General features: G+C 44.3%; 1 protein-coding gene across 1 annotated transcript in view; it reads left to right on the top strand.

Annotated features, from left to right (window-relative positions):
• LOC310878185 (AT-rich interactive domain-containing protein 1B-like) overlaps positions 1–18575 on the top strand; it is a 240202-nt gene that overhangs the window by 28323 nt on the left and 193304 nt on the right. Inside the window, exon 2 of the mRNA XM_083792341.1 lies at positions 16442–16642. Coding sequence (XP_083648467.1) covers positions 16442–16642 — 201 coding nt within the window. The remainder of the gene's footprint in view (positions 1–16441; positions 16643–18575) is intronic.

Genomic DNA, 18575 nt, shown 5'->3' with positions numbered 1-18575 from the left:
ATGACAGTCGAGCAGGAAGGGGAACATTTTTTAATGAGAATCAATTGTTTTCTAATTAACTTTGTAAATTTCCCGCTGAGCTCTCAGACGGTGGCGGGGGTGCGTCGCGTTGCTCGCACTCCCGAGTCCGATAATGAAATCAATTTGGTTCAAATTGTTTCAGGTGACTCTTAACCCATTTAGGCCTGACGCCGAAAATTCTGTCCGTTTTCTGAAATACCTCATGTTTCTGTATCAGTGGTTTTCCATATTTCATGTCAAGGACCAGAAAAATGATATGTAATTGGCCACCGACCCCCATCTGAAAATATGTTATTCCAGGAACCCCTCAGAAGCAAAGATTTGAGCTAAAAACGTTGGCTCTAAAAGAATATATATTCAAAGATTTTTCACGATTTTTCAAAAATAACAGACCTACAAGCTCGTAGCGTGCCACTCGGTGGCGCACTATGAGCTTGTAGATCTGCTATTTTTCAATAGCTAAAGTATAACATAATGCTTAAAACACCAAAAGGGGTTCCCGTTCAGAATGGATTAATGAGTATCTAATAAATGCCAGAGGAGGGAAGGTCAGGATATCTGTGTGTGTACGGTCGCTGGCTGGTGGAGGTTTATTTAAATTTATTGTTTTATTTTTAAGTGATGGATCACACACCACAGGAAAAAAAATATGGATGACTCCTCCCTAGAAGACTGGGCCGGGTTCCAAAACGAACCAACATCCTGAATTTAAAATCCTGTTTCTTTATAGCAGGGAACTGTTTAAACTGCACCACAGGTGTTGGAGTTGGATTGACGACTTGCTATTTCTAGATATTTGCCATCCATTTTGTTCTTTCTATGTAAAAGGATCCTAGGGAGATGTTTTAACAGAGGTTGAATAACTTAACGAAGGACAGGCTCTTCTTATTTTTTGCTTGTATAGGAACTCACTGTTCATAACGTAATACCACTTACTGTAAAAGTCCTGTTTTTGCAGTACTGAAAATAGCCGATCTACAGCTACGAGCTCACAGTGCATCGGGTCACACACTCACGATGCACTGCTGTGAGGTTGTTGTAGATCGGCTATTTTCGAAAACCTTTGACATCTTTACGGCGAGCGTGGCTGGAGGCTAACTGTCTATGAGAGGGTCCGTCTGTGTGTCCGCATTTAAAATTCACATTCACACACTGCCAGTAGGCCACAGAAGTACCCCTCCACAAACTTTTGGAAATATTGATAATTAGATTTGACAACGGAAGTCAATGGGGCTGGGATCAGTCTTCTGACGGACGTCATACTATGATCACTGAGGTCACAGGCTGGCCACATCTCATCTGTAACGACATGCCCACAATATGGACGCCAGTGTTGATGTGCTCAAGGCTAATTTATACTACGTGAAAAGCAATGATCTTCAGGCTAACAACGCATATAAATTAAGCTTTACTCCAGCCCCCCCCCCCCCCCCCCCCCTCTCCTCATAGGCCAGACTCCCAGCCTGAGTAGCTCGTTAAGCTTTGCCTTACATGGAAGACTAATGGATAGCAGAGGAAGCCCCCCCCAGGAGCCTTTAGCATCGTTTTCTGTTCGGTCCGTTCTCTTAATATTCACTTATGTATTTTCACCGTGCAGCGGCACAATATCATCATGAATAACCATTGCTAATTCATGAACACACTCGGCGATGCGGCGGCGCCTCGTTTTCTACAATTATCCAGCTGTGAAGACGCCTATCTGTTCTCCGCTGTGTTGAGCGAGGCAGGCGAAGGCAGGCGGGCGGTGGTTGCATGTTTAATGTCAGCTCGGTCTCACCAGACATCTTGTGGACGAGAGGGAGGAGACATCTTGTGGATGAGAGGGAGGAAGAGGACAAACAGACTCCTTCCTTCCAGCAGATGTACTTATTGTTGTTTCTTGTGTTCCTTCATTTGGGATTGCATAACAGCAGTGGTGGAAAGTAACTAAGTACATGTACTTTTTACTACACTTTTTGAGAGTTTTTTCACTTTACTTGAGTATTTCTAATTTCCAATCATTTTACTTCTACTCCACTACATCTCGGATCCAAATATTGTACTTTTACTACACTACGTTTATTTGAAAACTTTACTTACCAGTTACTTTGTAGATTTTGGTTATTATTACAAAACCTACATTAAAAAAAACCTATATAAATTTTGGCCATTTGAAAATAACAGATCTACAAGCTCACCAATGTGTCGTGATGCGACGCATTGTGAGCTTGTAGATCTGCTATTTTCAAAAGATTGAAAGAACTTTTGGCTGTACGGAAGTACTTACTTATTTTAGTACTTTTAAGTACATTTTGATACCAATACTTTAGCACTTTTACTCAAGTACATTTTGAATTCCAGACTTGTACGTAACAGTAAGAGTATTTCCACATTGCAGTATTGATGCTTTTACTGAAGTAGAATATTTGAGTAGCCTACTTTTTTCCCACCACTGCATAACATCATCTCTCCAGGGGTTCTGAGTGGTGGTGATGGAGAGGGAGTGCATTTCATTCCTTTCGTGCCACTCCGCACTGGCCCTTCCCCCCAGGTGCCCCCTCCACCCCCACCCGTACGCACGCTCGCACGCACGCACACACACACAGACACACACACAGACACAGCACTAGGGACATTTGGAACCGTTTTACTTTGAGTCGTGCTAGCCACTCCAACTACTAACTACTGTATGTCCGTCCGTCTATCCGTCTGTCCCCATTTATGTATGTCCAGATGAGTATGGAAATAGCATTGGTTGACCACCAAGTATCACTGCAGAGCAGCCTAACACACACACACACACACACACACACACACACACACACACACACACACACACACACACACACACACACACAGCACCACTCATTTCAGACGGGTCTGACTTGTTTATCAGCACTGTCAGAGCTGGTATGTGGACTTCACGTCACGTCTTCTATACAATTAGCCTACAACACCGGTGGTTCAATTTCAAGCAGCACCACCATAACTCTGAACGTTACAGAGCGGTAAGGGTCCATTTGGAACCCCCCTGTGGGAATCGTTAAAGGGAACCGGTAAAGGCATTGTCCGAGGCAGTGGCGCGTGCCGTGGAACTGTGGATCAATCCTTGATTCACGAGGCAAGAGAGAAGTACGAAATATTCAAGGTTGTGATGTGATGGTTGGTTGTTGCTTTTATTACGCGATGATATGACGGGGAAGGACGCTTTGGCCTTGGACACACAGGTCTGGTCGGCGGTGCGGTAGCTCTGGCCACAAACACAAGGGTTAGTTAGACCATAGTTGTACTGTGCAGAGCTATGAGGACCAGCTGTACCATAACAGCTGTCAGGCCTGAGCAAGTAGGACATCTCGGCTCTTAACAAGCTGCAAAATATCATATCATCTCATGGCATAAGGTGAACAACATAAGTGAAGGTTTGATCAAAGACTAGCATAATTTCAATCTAGTATAATTCTACCGCAATTCTTCCTCGCACGTCTGTAGCGCAACATCTGAAGTCGGACAACCGAAGATCTCCCACTGATGACATCTGCCGATGACTAGATTCAACTGCTTTGCAGAACAAACGTAAAGACTTGAGAGCAGTCGCTCTATATCGCTTTTTCCCCAGAAACTACTTTACCTTGCATTTTGAAGTCCCCATATTTGATGATCTCTCTGATCATGTGTGCAGCTGCAGTGTTTGAATCCATGTGCGCGCACACACACACACACACACACACACACACACACACACACACACACACACACACACACACACACACACACACACACACACACACACACACACACCAGAAAAGTTGAGTTGAAAATCAGTTGATGTGAATCATGTGATTATTAACAGATGAGCAGGAGCGCATAAATATCGTCAGGGATTATACATAGTATAGAATAAAAAGCTTTCATATTCGTCCCGACTAAAGAAGGAAAGTACTATTTATTGTGTCTGCTATGCTTCCGAAACATGAAGCACCACAACAGCCACAGCTATATCGTTGTAATCGTTGCCGTGGGGCAGACCTCTTATCTCCTTTTTCTATATCGTTATGATCGTTGCCGTGGGGCAGACCTATTATCTCCTTTTAACACCCTACTTGATCATACTACTATATATATATATATATATATATATATATATTTAATAGGGATACGTGTTTCTTCATGTCTGTGCCAGCAGAGCAGACACAACACAGGTGTTTCATTAGTGTAAATGGAGTCTTGCTTGGAAAGAGTAGCATGGATTTCAGGTAAGTTGGCAGAGCAGACAGGAGGTCAAGACACGGTTGCACGCACGCACACGCCCGTCCGACGATGCCATTTTATTTGTTTTCATTCTCTAATGGTGTGTTGCTGGCGTGTCAGTAGCCACATCACCCCCCTACCCCTCCACCCCCCCTACTCCTCCACCACCCTCCCCCATGTAATTCCTTGGCTCTTAGTCTCGCTGGACGAAAAAAGGGCTCTGATGACCCCCGCAACCCCAATCTCACTTGAGACAGATGAACCGGCAGCTCCCTCTCCCTCTCTCTCTCTCTCCCTCTCTCTCTCCTCTCTCTCTCTCATTCTGTCTTTCTCATTCTGTCTCTCTTTTTCGCCCTCTCTCTCTCTCCCTCTTTCCTTCTCTCTGTCTCTTGTCCTCTCTCCCCCCATCTCCCCCTCTCCATTCCCTCTCTTAATGACGTCCGCTCGCCCGGCCGTGAGGAACCGAGCACCCGGCCACTTTTGCAGAAGCGTGTGTGCGTGTGTGTGTGAGATATTACCGTACTATACTGGTTAGGAACGGACAAACGTCCTCATAAGTTGTGTGTGTGTGTGTGTGTTTCTGAGTCCCCAGGGTTGTTTGGCGGAGAGGTGGTGGGTGGTGTGGGAGGGGGTTGTAAATATGGGTGTCAAGCGCAGAGGGCACCCGCAGCGATCAGCAGCTCAGTGGACGGAGGCTACACTAACCTACAGAGAGCCATGATAACATGCATCATGTGCACAACCCGTCTGTCCTCTCTGTGTCTGAGGGTCCTTTATAGGTCCCTGTAGGGGCCACAACCCGTGTGTCCTCTCTGTGTCTGAGGGTCCTTTATAGGTCCCTGTAGGGGCCACAACCCGTGTGTCCTCTCTGTGTATGAGGGTCCTTTATAGGTCCCTGTAGGGGCCTCTCTGTGTCTGAGGGTCCTTTATAGGTCCCTGTAGGGGCCTCTCTGTGTCTGAGGGTCCTTTATAGGTCCCTGTAGGGGCCTCTCTGTGTCTGTGGGTCCTTTATAGGTCCCTGTAGGGGCCATTTGCACTGGTGGAAAAAGTACTAACATTTTGTACTTAATGTGTAAAACTATCAGTACCTCAATATAGAAATACTCTTGTTATAAGTAAGTCCAGAATAAATAATTGACTTGAGTAAGTATAGGCTTCAAAATGTACCTAAAGTAGAAGGTACTAATTATGCAGAATGTCCCGTTTCATGTTTTCAAATGTTTAAAAATCGTTTGAAAATGGCAGATCGAATGTGTCGCGATGCAACGCATCGTGAGATTGTAGATCAGCTATTTTCAAATGGCCGAAATGTGTATAGGGCTGAGTTTTCAAAGAAGTAAAAGTACTGGAAATTGGAAAGACTCCAGTAAAGTACAAATGCCTCAACATTCTACTTAAGTGCAGTACTTAATTAAATGTACTTAGTTACTTTACACCGCTGTCCATGTGTCCACTCTCAGGTCCGTTTGAGAACCACTGGTATTGTAAAGTGAAGGCCACTTGCCAGCTCTGACGGTGTGATTAAAAACAATGTATGGCATGTCACGTTTCGAGCGTGCAAATCTCCTACTTTTGATGCTTTTGTGTGACGCTGCACTATGAACATGTAGGGGCCTTAATTTACAAAACAATATGGAGATAAGAGGTTTCTGCCCGACAGCAACGATATAGATAATGTACGTAGACGTATACAGTATATGTTTTCCTGCTCGCCGCCGTTAATGGCAATCTATTTCCCCCCGCACCACTCTCTCTCTCCCTCTCTCGTTCCTTCCCTCAGATAATAATTTCATGCATCTCATCTAGGCTGGCCTTCATGCCTAGCTGCCTGTGCCATCGCAGCGCTACTGGGCTGAGGCGAGAAGGCAATTTGGCTCCCTCCCTCCAGCTCCCCGCGGACCAGTCCCACTCTTCCACACACACACACACACACACGCTTGTCATTTGTTACGAGACTTTCCACACTAACAAGGCGAGCGTGCCGAGATGGTAGGATGAGATTTAGGTCCTCTCGTAGAATTTGCTGGAGGTCACTGGCTGGCTGCTGCCAGCGAGCGAGCGCACTGGTAACAGTGTGGCTGTCAGACACAGCATCGTGCCTAGAGAGCGCCTTTTTTTTTATTCATAGGAGATCTAAAGGACACCGTTTCACACAGCCCCCAGAGTGACGTGATTCTTCTTCAAAATGTTTTTTTGTTGTTGTTGCTGAGGCCGATTCTACTATCAGTAGTTCTCACACCTTCAAGATGTTTTCAATAATGGCGGATGTACAAGCTACTGTAACAGCGTGGCACGGAGTGACGTGCTGTGACTGTGAGCTTGTAGCTCTTTTTACCAAAGCAAAAATCTAAAATGACACAGGTGCTTTCCCGGTTTTAATGGGTTAAACTATGCAACTTTGGATTAAATATGCAACTTTGTTTTTAACTATGCAACTATGCAATTTTGGATTAAATATGCAACTTTGTTTTTAACCCATTCACGACGGGAACCTTTTAAGCATCATGTCATACTTTAGCTGGCTCTATTAGCTCAATTGTAAAAAGAATGCACTTGCACAGGAAGCCGGGTTCAAATCCGCTGTAGAAGAGTGAAGTTACATGTATAGTGCAGCTTTAAGTTATAGTAAGTGAACAAGTACAGAGCCCTGAGTGCTCCCTTGGGGGTCAACTAAGTATTCAGTGTTTAAGAGTTAAAACAGCGCCTCCCGATGGCTCGTTCCACCTCCTGCACGATGACAGTCAGTGTTGTCTCTGCATCCATGAAATTAGTTTTTCTAATCTTAGTCAGCAGGAGCGCCAGAAATTTGCACACATTAATATGAAGCTCCATCTCATACCTCCCCCCCCCCCACCCAGCCCCTCCCCACCCCACCCCGGCCCCCTGCTCCCGCTCCGCTCGCTGCTGCAGTACCCCCCCCCCCCCCCCCCTCCTCCTCATCTCCCGCTCTCTTTTCTCACCCTCTTAATCGTCCCTGTCGCGGGGCTGAAACCATGTATGTTTTTCTTTTTTCTTTTTACATTTTAATAATAGTGAAAATAGCCCATCTACAAGCTCACAGCGCATGGCGAGCTTGTAGACTGGCTATTTTCACTTATTTTGTGTGACACAAAATAAGGACATTAATTTACTACAAAACGTAAAGAGGAGAAATTTGGAGACACAAGGTTTCTGCCCAACAACCTTATCTCTATTCTCTCGGTTCTCTCTCGTCTTTTTCTACCCCCAATGTCTTTTTCGTTTTCCTCCAAATCCTTGTGTTTGAAACGCCAACACAGGCGCAGGGTTTCCAGCTTAAATAGCACTGAGAGAGACAGCTCTTAAACGCGGGTTTAACCCATTTTGGCCTAACGTCATGGACCCCGAAAATGATAGGCCGCCGACAACCCATCTGACAATATGTTGTTCCAGAAACCCCTCAGAAGCAAAGATTTGAGTTGAAAACGTTCGCTCTGAAAGAATATATATTCAAAAAATTTGCCACATTTTCACAATAAAAAAAAATAGCAGACCTACAAGCTCATAGCGCTGCACTCGGTGCCGCACTATGAGCTTTTAGATCTGCTATTTTTCAACAGCTAAAGCATGACATGATGCTTAAAACACCAATAGGGGTTCCCGCCGAGAATGGGTTAATAGGAATACTGAGAACATTGTGCTGAACAGAATACAATGACACTATCCTGAAATGACACAAAGCAGAACCAATGGGCTCCTCTTGTCTGAGTATTGATTGTACCGAGACAAGACGCATGAGGATGATGATGAGAATCCAACGGCAATAACTATCATCATTTGATGTTGACTCACAAATAACTATACACACACACACACACACACACACACACACACACACACACACACACACACACACACACACACACACACACACACACATGCATTGCACACGCGCACACACAGGCTGCAATGGTTTCACTGCACAATGTACCGTGAAAGCTGTATCCAGTCAATCAATCAATCGTTCTGGTTCCACTTGTAAGTAGAGATTTATGTAGAAGTTGACCGGTCGTCATGGCTCTATCGCAGGGGTTTTCAACTGATTGTGAGCGAGGGACCACCACCCTGTTTTTCACATTTCCATGTCTTCATTGGCACACACCAAAAAGGAACCCGTACACGTTTCGGCTATGCAGCCTTCATCAGAGCATGACCAACTGTTGTTTGCTATGCATCCCATGTGTATACATCCCACTGTTTCTCAACCAATGGTCCATTGACTGCTAATAATTTCCTAATAATAATGACTCAACCAGACACTCCGGTGCATTTACCCCTCTTGAGATTCAAACTCCCTATTTCTGTTGAATTTCTTGACCTCCAACTTGTCAGAAAATGACTACATGGACGGTCATTATAGGTCACCAGGTCCTTCACTTTAAAGAAGTAAAAAAATAATCAACAAATTCTACATTACTAAATGCATGGTCAGGGACCACATGCAATACATCCCCGGCCGTCCAGCGGTCCACGGACCACCTGTTGAAAACCCCTGCTCCATCGTGTTCTATACGTAGTGTGTCGTAAGGGAATGATTCACAGCTGGGGCTGAACGGTGAACAATTAGAGGAACCATAAAGAAAATGTCCCATTTATGATTTTCATAGATGGAACCGTTTAACACTTTATGGAACAATAACAGATCTTCAAATAGCATTTGGAGGTTCCAACCTGGCTTCTAGGGAGGGATAGTAATAGTTCTATAAAGCACACTACTGTAGTCCATAAAAAAAGTGTTGGTTATGTGAAGACCAGTGTAGTGTTAAATTGCCAGCAGAGAGCAACTTACTTAAATCCATTCCGTGGACTGGATGCCGTTTTTACTGTTTGGTGTCCAGAGGCTGCTCTCTGCGAGCTGCCTGCAGCTTATGCAGCTTAACCACATAAATCACACAATATACTGACTACAACTGCTACTGTACAGTAGCTGTGTGTGTGTGTGTGTGTGTGTGTGTGTGTGTGTGTGTGTGTGTGTGTGTGTGTGTGTGTGTGTGTGCGAAAGTAAATATCTGAACTTGGTTTGGATGCAGACAGAAATCAGTCAGACCAAGTATTGAAGGTTTAAGCCTAAATGTCACACCATGATAGTGCTGTCTATGAAGCTATCTATGGAATCAATGGAAACAGTAATATGCATTTGGGGTCCATGCTTCATCTATCTCTAAGGGGGTGATATGCAGTGGGGGTCCATGCTTCATCTATCTCTAAGGGGGTGATATGCAGTGGGGGTCCATGCTTCATCTATCTCTAAGGGGGTGATATGCAGTGGGGGTCCCTATCTCTAAGAGGACCCTTGGCCTGAAACAACATTGAAGAAGCCTAGCTGAACTAGAACAGTTGTTCCCAAACCTTTTAGCCTGTGACCCAAAACCAAAAGAGAAATGAGATGTTTGCCCGGGACCCAAACTAGTGAAAATAGCATATCTACAAGCTTGTACATCGTTTTTTTTGCCGTTTTTCCACTACTTTCACTACTACTATTTTCTATAATTTATGGAATTTCTTAGATTTTTCTCTTTTTATTTATGCATTCAAGCATTTATTCATGAAATTACATGACCAAAATGTTGCCTTTTTTCTAGGAATGATTTGAAATGGTAATAATTAAAAGTAATATGTAGGAAACTAAAACATAAAGGGACCAATAAACGTGTGTCCGTGGCCCACATAATGGGTCCCAGTGTTTGGGGGAACCGCTGGTCTAGAATATATCCTTCACAATCAATCACTAGGTTTGTTCTTTTGGTTCCTCTGAATGAAACGGGTTTAATAACCATTCATTCCTCTATTGTTTTATGCGTGGGTTTGATGCTGCTGTTGTCTTAATCCGCATGCGTATCATATAGCCTGGTACAGTAGAGCGTTTTGTGTGTCTCTGATTAACTACGGTTCGCACATTAAAGCGCGAGGGGAGTAGAATCATTTTCATGACATAAAAAAACGTAAACTGTCGACGGAGAGAGAGCCTCCTCCGAAAAGCAATTTAGCAGGTTTCAACCCCACGGTAATTTCACCCATGTTCTATTTTAATGGCTTTGTTTGGCACGAGGAGAAAAAAAAGGAGATCGGGAGAGGAACGTTTGTGTGGGCGAGTTGATGAATTTAATTTCACGTTTTAACAATGAATTGCTGTTGTCTCCTGCCTCGTTGAGTGGCGGGCCCAGATGCACAAGAGTGGGAAAAACAGCTGTTTAAAAGTATATAAATATTTATATATACCGTCTGTGTCGGATGGAAACCTCACCAGGATTCAAATGCAGAAATGTCAAAAGTAGCAGATCTATAAGCTCACAACGCACCGATTCGCGGCTTGTAGGGCCTTCATTTATGTAAAAACAAATGTGTATGTGTGTACAGTATATGGAGATCAGAGGTTTCTGCCTGGCATCTACAACGATACATTTGGCATATACAGTACTAGTATACCCACTAATCTTTTTCTTCTTCTCGATCCTCCATATCCCTGTTGGCACAGAATACAATTCACTTCATGTCATATGGTCTTAATCTTTCCCCCTGCTCCTAAGCACAGCTCCTTTTCTCTGAGGAGCAAAAGTAATGTTTCAATTTGTGTCGTCGAGTTTGTTTTCCTGCGTGCGTGTGTGTGCGTGCATGCGAGAGAAGATGCGGTGGGTTGAGATGTCATTGAGTAGAATTTGTCGTAAATGCAGATATGCATTTACTAGTTTTTAGGTTTCGTTTTTTTTTATGCACCTTTTAGACATACGTCAGGTCCTCTGATAGCCCTGTATGTGTATGATGATGTCACCGCTAAAATATTATTGAAGAATTCCCCCCAGAGAGAGAGAGAGAGAGAGAGAGAGAGAGAGAGAGAGAGAGAGAGAGAGAGAGAGAGAGAGAGAGAGAGAGAGAGAGAGAGAGAGAGAGAGAGAGAGAGAGAGAGAGAGAGAGAGAGAGAGAGAGAGAGAGAGAGAGAGAGAGAGAGAGAGAGAGTGAGTGAGTGAGTGAGTGAGTGAGTGAGTGAGTGAGTGAGTGAGTGAGTGAGTGAGTGAGTGAGTGTGAGTGCATTTAATCGACCTTAGGCCTCTTTTAGACGGGGACCATCTCCATATAACACGTCAAAGTCCCGTTGCGTTCTCATTTTTTCTTACCCTTTACACGAGAACGCACAAGTTATGATATAATGTGCTATTATGCTATACTGTCGCTAGGTGGCGATAACGGGCTGCCAAATAGACAGGTCACGTCACCCACGTACAAGAAGAAGACGCAAGCGGCGCAACACTGCTCTGGGCGCGCCACGGGATGATATATATTTATTAAATAAACGTTGCTGCCGCGGCTGCCGTCTATCACAACTTCACAAGGCTTTTTATTTACATCATGGTTTTACATTCAACATCGCTGATGAGCAGCACTTTGTAGGCGAGGAGGGAGGCTTGTTCAGGAACTCCATTATATCATAATGATATTGCTCTGCATCAATGTAATAAACATAGGCTATGCGCTGCCGCTGTGAGCCAATTAACGTGAGCCATGATGTCATAAGTTTTGCGGATTCACCGTTTTGCCTGTTTATATGGAGACCATAGGAAACGGTGTTCTCAAAGATTTGCACTCTGGGAGGCGTTTTCACTTCGATGCGTTTTCACCTCCTGAGAACACCGTTCTCGTCTAAATGACAGCGCTAAACGGTACTTTATTTTGCCGTTTTTTATGAACACCATCCTCGTGTAAATAGCACCTTAGTCTCCTCCATTCCCCAAAACTCTGAAGTTGTTTTCTGTGTACAGTGTCTCCTAAGTGCAGCAGTGAGGGCTTTTTTATTTGTGTGTGTGTGTGTGTGTGTGTGTACTCAGCAGGTTTGGCAGTGAGAAGTTCTCTCTAGAGAGAGAGAGAGGGTGTAGGGTGTTGATGTTTATGTTTTATTGACAAAAATGTATTTAGATGATCATATTTGTACATCTGTCAAACGGAAGACACAAAGCTTCAGAGCTTATTTCCATTGTGGTCCTTTATCACGTTTGTTCTTAAGCAGCTTCACGAGTTTAAATTAGTTCGATAGTAAATCCACAATATAGTTATATTTAAGTTTTGATCACAAGCTAACATAAAGAGTCACTCCCTCAATGGTGATGAGGGAGCGGGGGTGATGAGGGGTGAGGGAGTGTGTGTGTTTGTGTGTGTGGGTGTGGGGGGGGGGTGACACAGTGCCCTGGATTTCATTGAAATCCGAGAGCGCCGGTGCCCTTCTACTGTAGAACTCTCTCTAATTAGCCCACCTGTGTGTGTGTGCGTGCATGCATGTGTTTTCCATGCACATACAAACACTTCAACGGGTCAGGAGCACTCAGAGCCTCAGAAACAACATGACCCGGTTCGGTTTTTACACGTTTACAAATTGTCTGTGTTCATTAAACTCATACAAATAATAATAATTGTACAGTTTGTACAGTTTACTCTCAGAGTTACACATGGATAAAACAACACTGAGGATTTTACTGTGTAAAACACACATCGACACACACACACACACACACACACACACACACACACACACACACACACACACACACACACACACTTGTCAATTTCTGCACTCAGCCGTTACTGAGCAGCACCGACCCAGAACCAACACACACCTCCACCATGAAACGCTGCTCATCCACGCATGGAGGAACACTTAATGCTGCCATGTTGTACAAGTATGAAAGGTGGAGATAATTGTAAACATAATTTAACTCATTGGATCTCAGCATCCGCATGGGAATGACGTCATGTGGCCTGTCTGCGATATCGGTTGATGATGTGCGTGCGTGAGTGTGTATGCGCGCTCGTGTGTGTGTGCGTGTGACACGTGTGTGTGTGCGCGCGTGCATACTCTCATACACACCTCGATAGACACGTATATCATCATGACTGCAGCAGTATATCAGGATTTTGATCAGACCCATCCTCTCTCTCTCTCTCTCTCTCTCTCTCTCTCTCTCTCTCCTCACGTTGTAATTTGACCTGTGACCCCATCCACACCCCCCCCCCCCCCTCTCATGGTGTGAAACATCTTTCCTCCTCCAGGCACCATGCAGACTCCATATATCCATCCATCCATCCATCCATCCATCCATCCATCCATCCATCCACCATCTCTCTCTATTCCCAAACACTCAGACGTGCTTTGTATTTCTTTCTTTATTTCCCTTCTCTCTCTCCGTTGTATGAAACAGTCCAAACTGCTGGGCCCGGCCGGCGTCCCGCTGGTAGACAGATCCACTTTAAAGCCAGACCGTCCGTCCGGCCAACACCAGGCCAGTGGAATAAAGTGCTGCCATCCCCAGACATGTCTCTTTGATATTAGCCCTCCTCCTCCCCGTACTGCGTAATATGAAGCAGCAGCAATTTCTCCTCCGCGCTCGACGGAGGTGATATTGTTTTGGGGAAGAGAGGGCACTGTGGAGGGAGAGAGGGATGGGCGAGTGGAGACTGGAGAGAGCCAGAGAGAAATATGAGAGAGAGAGAGAGAGAGAGGAGACGGTGCAAAATGCGGCGAGCGGCAGGAGTTTCTTCCTGGTTTTCAGACAGCTGGTGGATGTAAATGAAGCAACTTGTCGCATGGACAAAGCGTTTCCAGTTTTGTGGGGGGAGCTTCATTTCCGTCCACCAGCTGTCTAAAAACCAGGAAGAGACTCCTGCCGCACATCTGGATGGACAGTAGGGATGTGCCGATGAGACATTTTGGCCGATATCGATATTACCAATGTCGATATGATCTCATTCTGTATTGAAAAATTAACAATTTTGTCCATTCTAAAAAATAAATGTAACAGACTATCTGCACTGCAGGCTTAGGCAAGTCAGATTTAACTTTAATACCTTATATTTAATATTGTGAGCTTGTAGATCTGTTCAAGCTGTTACTTTGGGCTTGTTTATCTGTAAAGACAGACCGATTAATCGGACCGGTTAATGAATCTGTCTGATTGATTTATCGAACCGATGCCGATTAATCTAAAAGCAATTAAAATCGTCCGATACCGATGTGTACCGATGGATCTCCCATCACTAACTGACAGAGATGTGTATGTGTGTGTGTGTGTGTGTAGTAGTGTATATATGAGGTCCAAATGTCCCCACAAGCCTTTTATCATGATGCTCTATGTATATCATGAAGTACTGTATATGATGATGAAGTCACCCACTTTTTCACTTGCGTCATTTGCCATTTATTTTGATGTACAGAAGAACTTCCGTCATACAAAGTCCATAGACTTACCCATGACACACCCATGACGTCCCAGGTGGAACACACACATCCAGGCGTTCCTCAAAACACATTGGTGGTTATTAGATTTACAATTAGAAAAAGGTTCAGGTTATGGTTATAGGAAGTTGAGAGTTATGCCTGATTTATACTTAATTGACTGCCGGTGTCGGGCCCTGAAAATGGCCAATCTACAAGCTCACAACGATTTGCAACGGGTGGCATTGTGAGCTTGTAGATCAGCTATTGTAGATCAGCATGCGCATGCTCATGCTTTATATTCTCTATTCTTTTAACATTACATATCATTTTACATTACATGAGGTATTCATACACAGTAGCACGGGTATATGGTGTCTGTCGGGTGGAACCCTTATATCCCAAACTGTTGCTTTTCAGGATTCAAATTCAAAAGCATCAAACGTAGCAGATCTACAATCTCAAAGTGATTCACGAAATTTAGAGAGAGAGAGAGAGAGAGATAGAGAGAGAGAGAGAGAGAGAGAGAGGCAGACGCTAGGAACAAAATGTGATGAATCACACATGCTCCTCTGGCTCCGTGGAGAGCAGAGCGTCACAGAGGGAAGAGCAGGAGAGGAGATAGAACACTCCACATTATCTGGCCCGCAGACAGACAAACACGTCGCTACGGGTGACGGATTAGCATTAGCCCTCTCCTCTCCTTTCGTACGCTGCAGGAATGTTCCGCCGGGCTCGCGGAGACCCCGTGTAACCCCCTAAAAAGGAGACGAAACACTTCACACAGACAGAGGAATACCTCAACCTTGAAGCCTTCCTCCTCCTTCTCTAGCTGGAGTCTGATAGCTGTGTAAATAAATAACAAGAATGCACGCAGCACACACGCATGCACACCATACATGCCATCCCAACATTGACCATAATACTATACTTTTACCATTGTTAAAAAAATCACATCCACTGATGTGATGTGCAGCACACATGTTTCAGTTTTAGTAGGGATGTTTCAGTATTACACACTTTCAACCCTGTTTTGGTCATGTCAGTAGCCTTTTCTTTCCTTCAAAAATCACACCTGTGTGAACTGAGCGGTGCAGTGTGTGTGTGTGTGTGTGTGTGTGTGTGTGTGTGTGTGTGCTGCAGTGATCAATCGGTGAGTGAGTGAGTGAGTGAGTGTGTGTGTATGTGACCCCAATGCGACCCCAATTATCTGACCGCTTAGTGTGAATGAACAGTGTGAGACCCGAAGACCCCATTCATCTGCAGGGGTCAATAGGTCATGTTCAGACCACGTCAGACCTTAGGTAGAAAACTGTCGTTCCCTGATCGCAAAGGGACACATGCAGGAACTGGGGATGGCAATGAAGGACTGGGAAGTCTGGCGTGGCATTGTGAAATCCATGATCTTGACCGCGGTTGAAAAATTATGATGAGGTCAGACTCTAAACAGACAGACATAGGGAATTAGGGACAGACAGATACACACAGAGCTACTATATAAAGGAGCGGTGTGCGCTACTCAAAAATATCCAAAATGGCCAACGTACAAGCTCTAATAGCTGGTTAATAATAAGTAAATAGGGGTGAACCCGATACTGAATATTCTCTCTCTCTCTAGCCTACATACACACGTGTATAACATTTTCTGATGCCTGATGGCAAATAATAGGCTAATAATAATAATACTAATCATACTATAATTCTAACAATGTCTGAGTGTGTGTCCGTGTGTGTGTGTGTGTCTGTCAGAAACAGTGCCGTAACTCCTTACTGCCTGCACCAATCACTCCCACTTTTCACACAGGCATTGACCATATGAATATGGAGGGCGTAACGAAGCCCTTTTTTCGATTTGACACATTAATGATTATTAATTTATTTATTAGTCAATTACAAACGCACCCGGGCGCAGTACCCTTCAAATATCTCACAACGGGTGAGGCCTAGTAATAATAATATCTGTTGTTCTCTTCTCAGGTGTCGTCCATGGACTTCATGGCCATGAAGCGCTCTCAGCTCTACGGCATGAACAACCCTTACTCCTCCCCCCAGCAGACAGGGGGCGGGCCTTACCCGGCCAGCCAACCGTACGCGTCCCCTGGCCCACACCGCTACCCAATGGCCATGCAGGGGAGGGGCCAAGCGGCCATGGGAGGCATGCAGTATCCTCAGCAACAGGTTTGTAAACGCCACAAAATGACCACGTGAAATTGTCCTTATATTACCGTGCATGCATGCGTGTGTGCGCACGCGTGAGTAATCAAAACTACAGTATGTAAATGTGTTTGTGTGAGTGTGTGTGCACTCATGCATGCATGTGTCTATGCGTGTGTAGTAGTCCCAAAGTACAGTATATGCGTGGGTTTGTGTGTGCATCTGTGTGTCTGAGCGTGCACATGGCTAATTTGGCTATGGGTGTGTGTGTGTGTGAGAAAGAGAGAGAGAGTAGTCCAACCTACTGCATGTTCAATCTGCCCCGTCACTGTCACCTCTCTCGCATCACTCCACTGTGTGTGTGTGTGTGTGTGTGTGTGTGTGTGTTCAAATGTATTCTCTATATTTTTTATTTCAAATATATGAGCTATTTTCAAAATACCTTATTAATGCTTTAGACAGGAGACTCACGTCAAAGAAGATTGACCATTTATTGCAACAAATGGTATATAGTTAAACTAGGCGTTAAGGGCTCCGTGCTATGGGAGATATTCTCTGAATTTTGGCGAAGCAACATGCTAAGCAAAATCTGAGAACATTAGCAAAACCCCCCATGGGTATACAAGAACAGGCACATTATCATTATATAATGAGATTAACTTGAGTCAAGTCATGCAAACTTGAAACAACTTGAATCCATTTTAAAGCCATGAATCAGATTAGAGCTATATCAACATTGAATTCTAGTTTACTTTATCAACATTGAATTCTAGTTTACTTTAGAGCCATGCACACGAGAATTTCAGTTCAACATTCAGTTTACACGTTTGAGAACGTATAACTACGCACTACATTGACATTAATATTGAGCTTGAACTGACAGCTGATTACAGCTTAGGCTTGCAGACTAACGTGTCCCTGTATAAACTAATGCCGTGCTTCATATTTTTTACTTGTGAAATGTGACATTGTGCACAAGGAGTAATTTATGTATATTTTTGATGCCAGTACTTTTACTAAAGTACATTTAACCTGCCTTTTATTGTGAATTAATAATAGTAAGTAAAACATGTCAGTACTTCCACCAGTGCCAACACACGGCAGGCTATTCTGGGCAGAGAGAGAGAGAGAACAGCACTGTGTCCTCTTGTCACTGAATGCTATTTTTACATGCTCTGTCAGCCTTCCATACACACTGAGAGAGAGAGAGAGAGAGAGAGAGTAAGAGAGAGAGTAATAGACAGAGAGAGAGAGATGGAGAGAAATAAAACGAGATGACTTTAACCTTTATATATATGTTTTTGCCTATCCTGTTTCACCTCGAAATACGTCTCAATAACGGGAGTTAGATACTCTCAAAATGCCATTTCATCTGGAATTTCTTTTCTTCTATTTTGTAACCCATCTTTCACCCGGTGCCAATTGTTGACTAAGCTGTAATCCTGGGCCCTACTCTCCCTCTGCCAACCTGGAGGGAGCCACGAACTGAACTCATGTTTTAGAACAGCTATTTTCGCTATTGTACATTCGTTTTTTAAATAATAATGCTCAAGCAACGTTTTTGGACATTTGAGGTTTCCAACGTAACAGCGACGATTATAGGATTTGCCATTTCTGTTGTTTACTCTTCTGCTGTTATTTCTACACATTGTTAACCATTTTCATAATTCACCCTGGACTCCAATTCCTGTCTGCCTGACAGACAGAGACTTCATTACCCAGGCTGCAACTCCACGCGGCCTCTGGCACGTTTCTGATGATGTCCCCGCTCGCTCGCTCCCAAAAGGGGAATCATTACTGACGAGTTTTTTATTACACAAAAACACACACACTACACTGTGCACACAACATAATGGCAAAAGGCATTATGATAACACAGACAGCCACAAAGAAAATTCCCCCCCACCGCCTCCCCCCCCGCTTCCCTTCGCGAGGTTGAAATCCTCCGGCGTTGCAT

Source organism: Protomyctophum parallelum (assembly GCF_964188405.1).
Source record: "Protomyctophum parallelum genome assembly, chromosome: 20".
NCBI classification, from domain to species: domain Eukaryota; kingdom Metazoa; phylum Chordata; class Actinopteri; order Myctophiformes; family Myctophidae; genus Protomyctophum; species Protomyctophum parallelum.
Note: the sequence above shows the minus strand (reverse complement) of the source record. Positions and strands in the feature narration are given on the sequence as shown.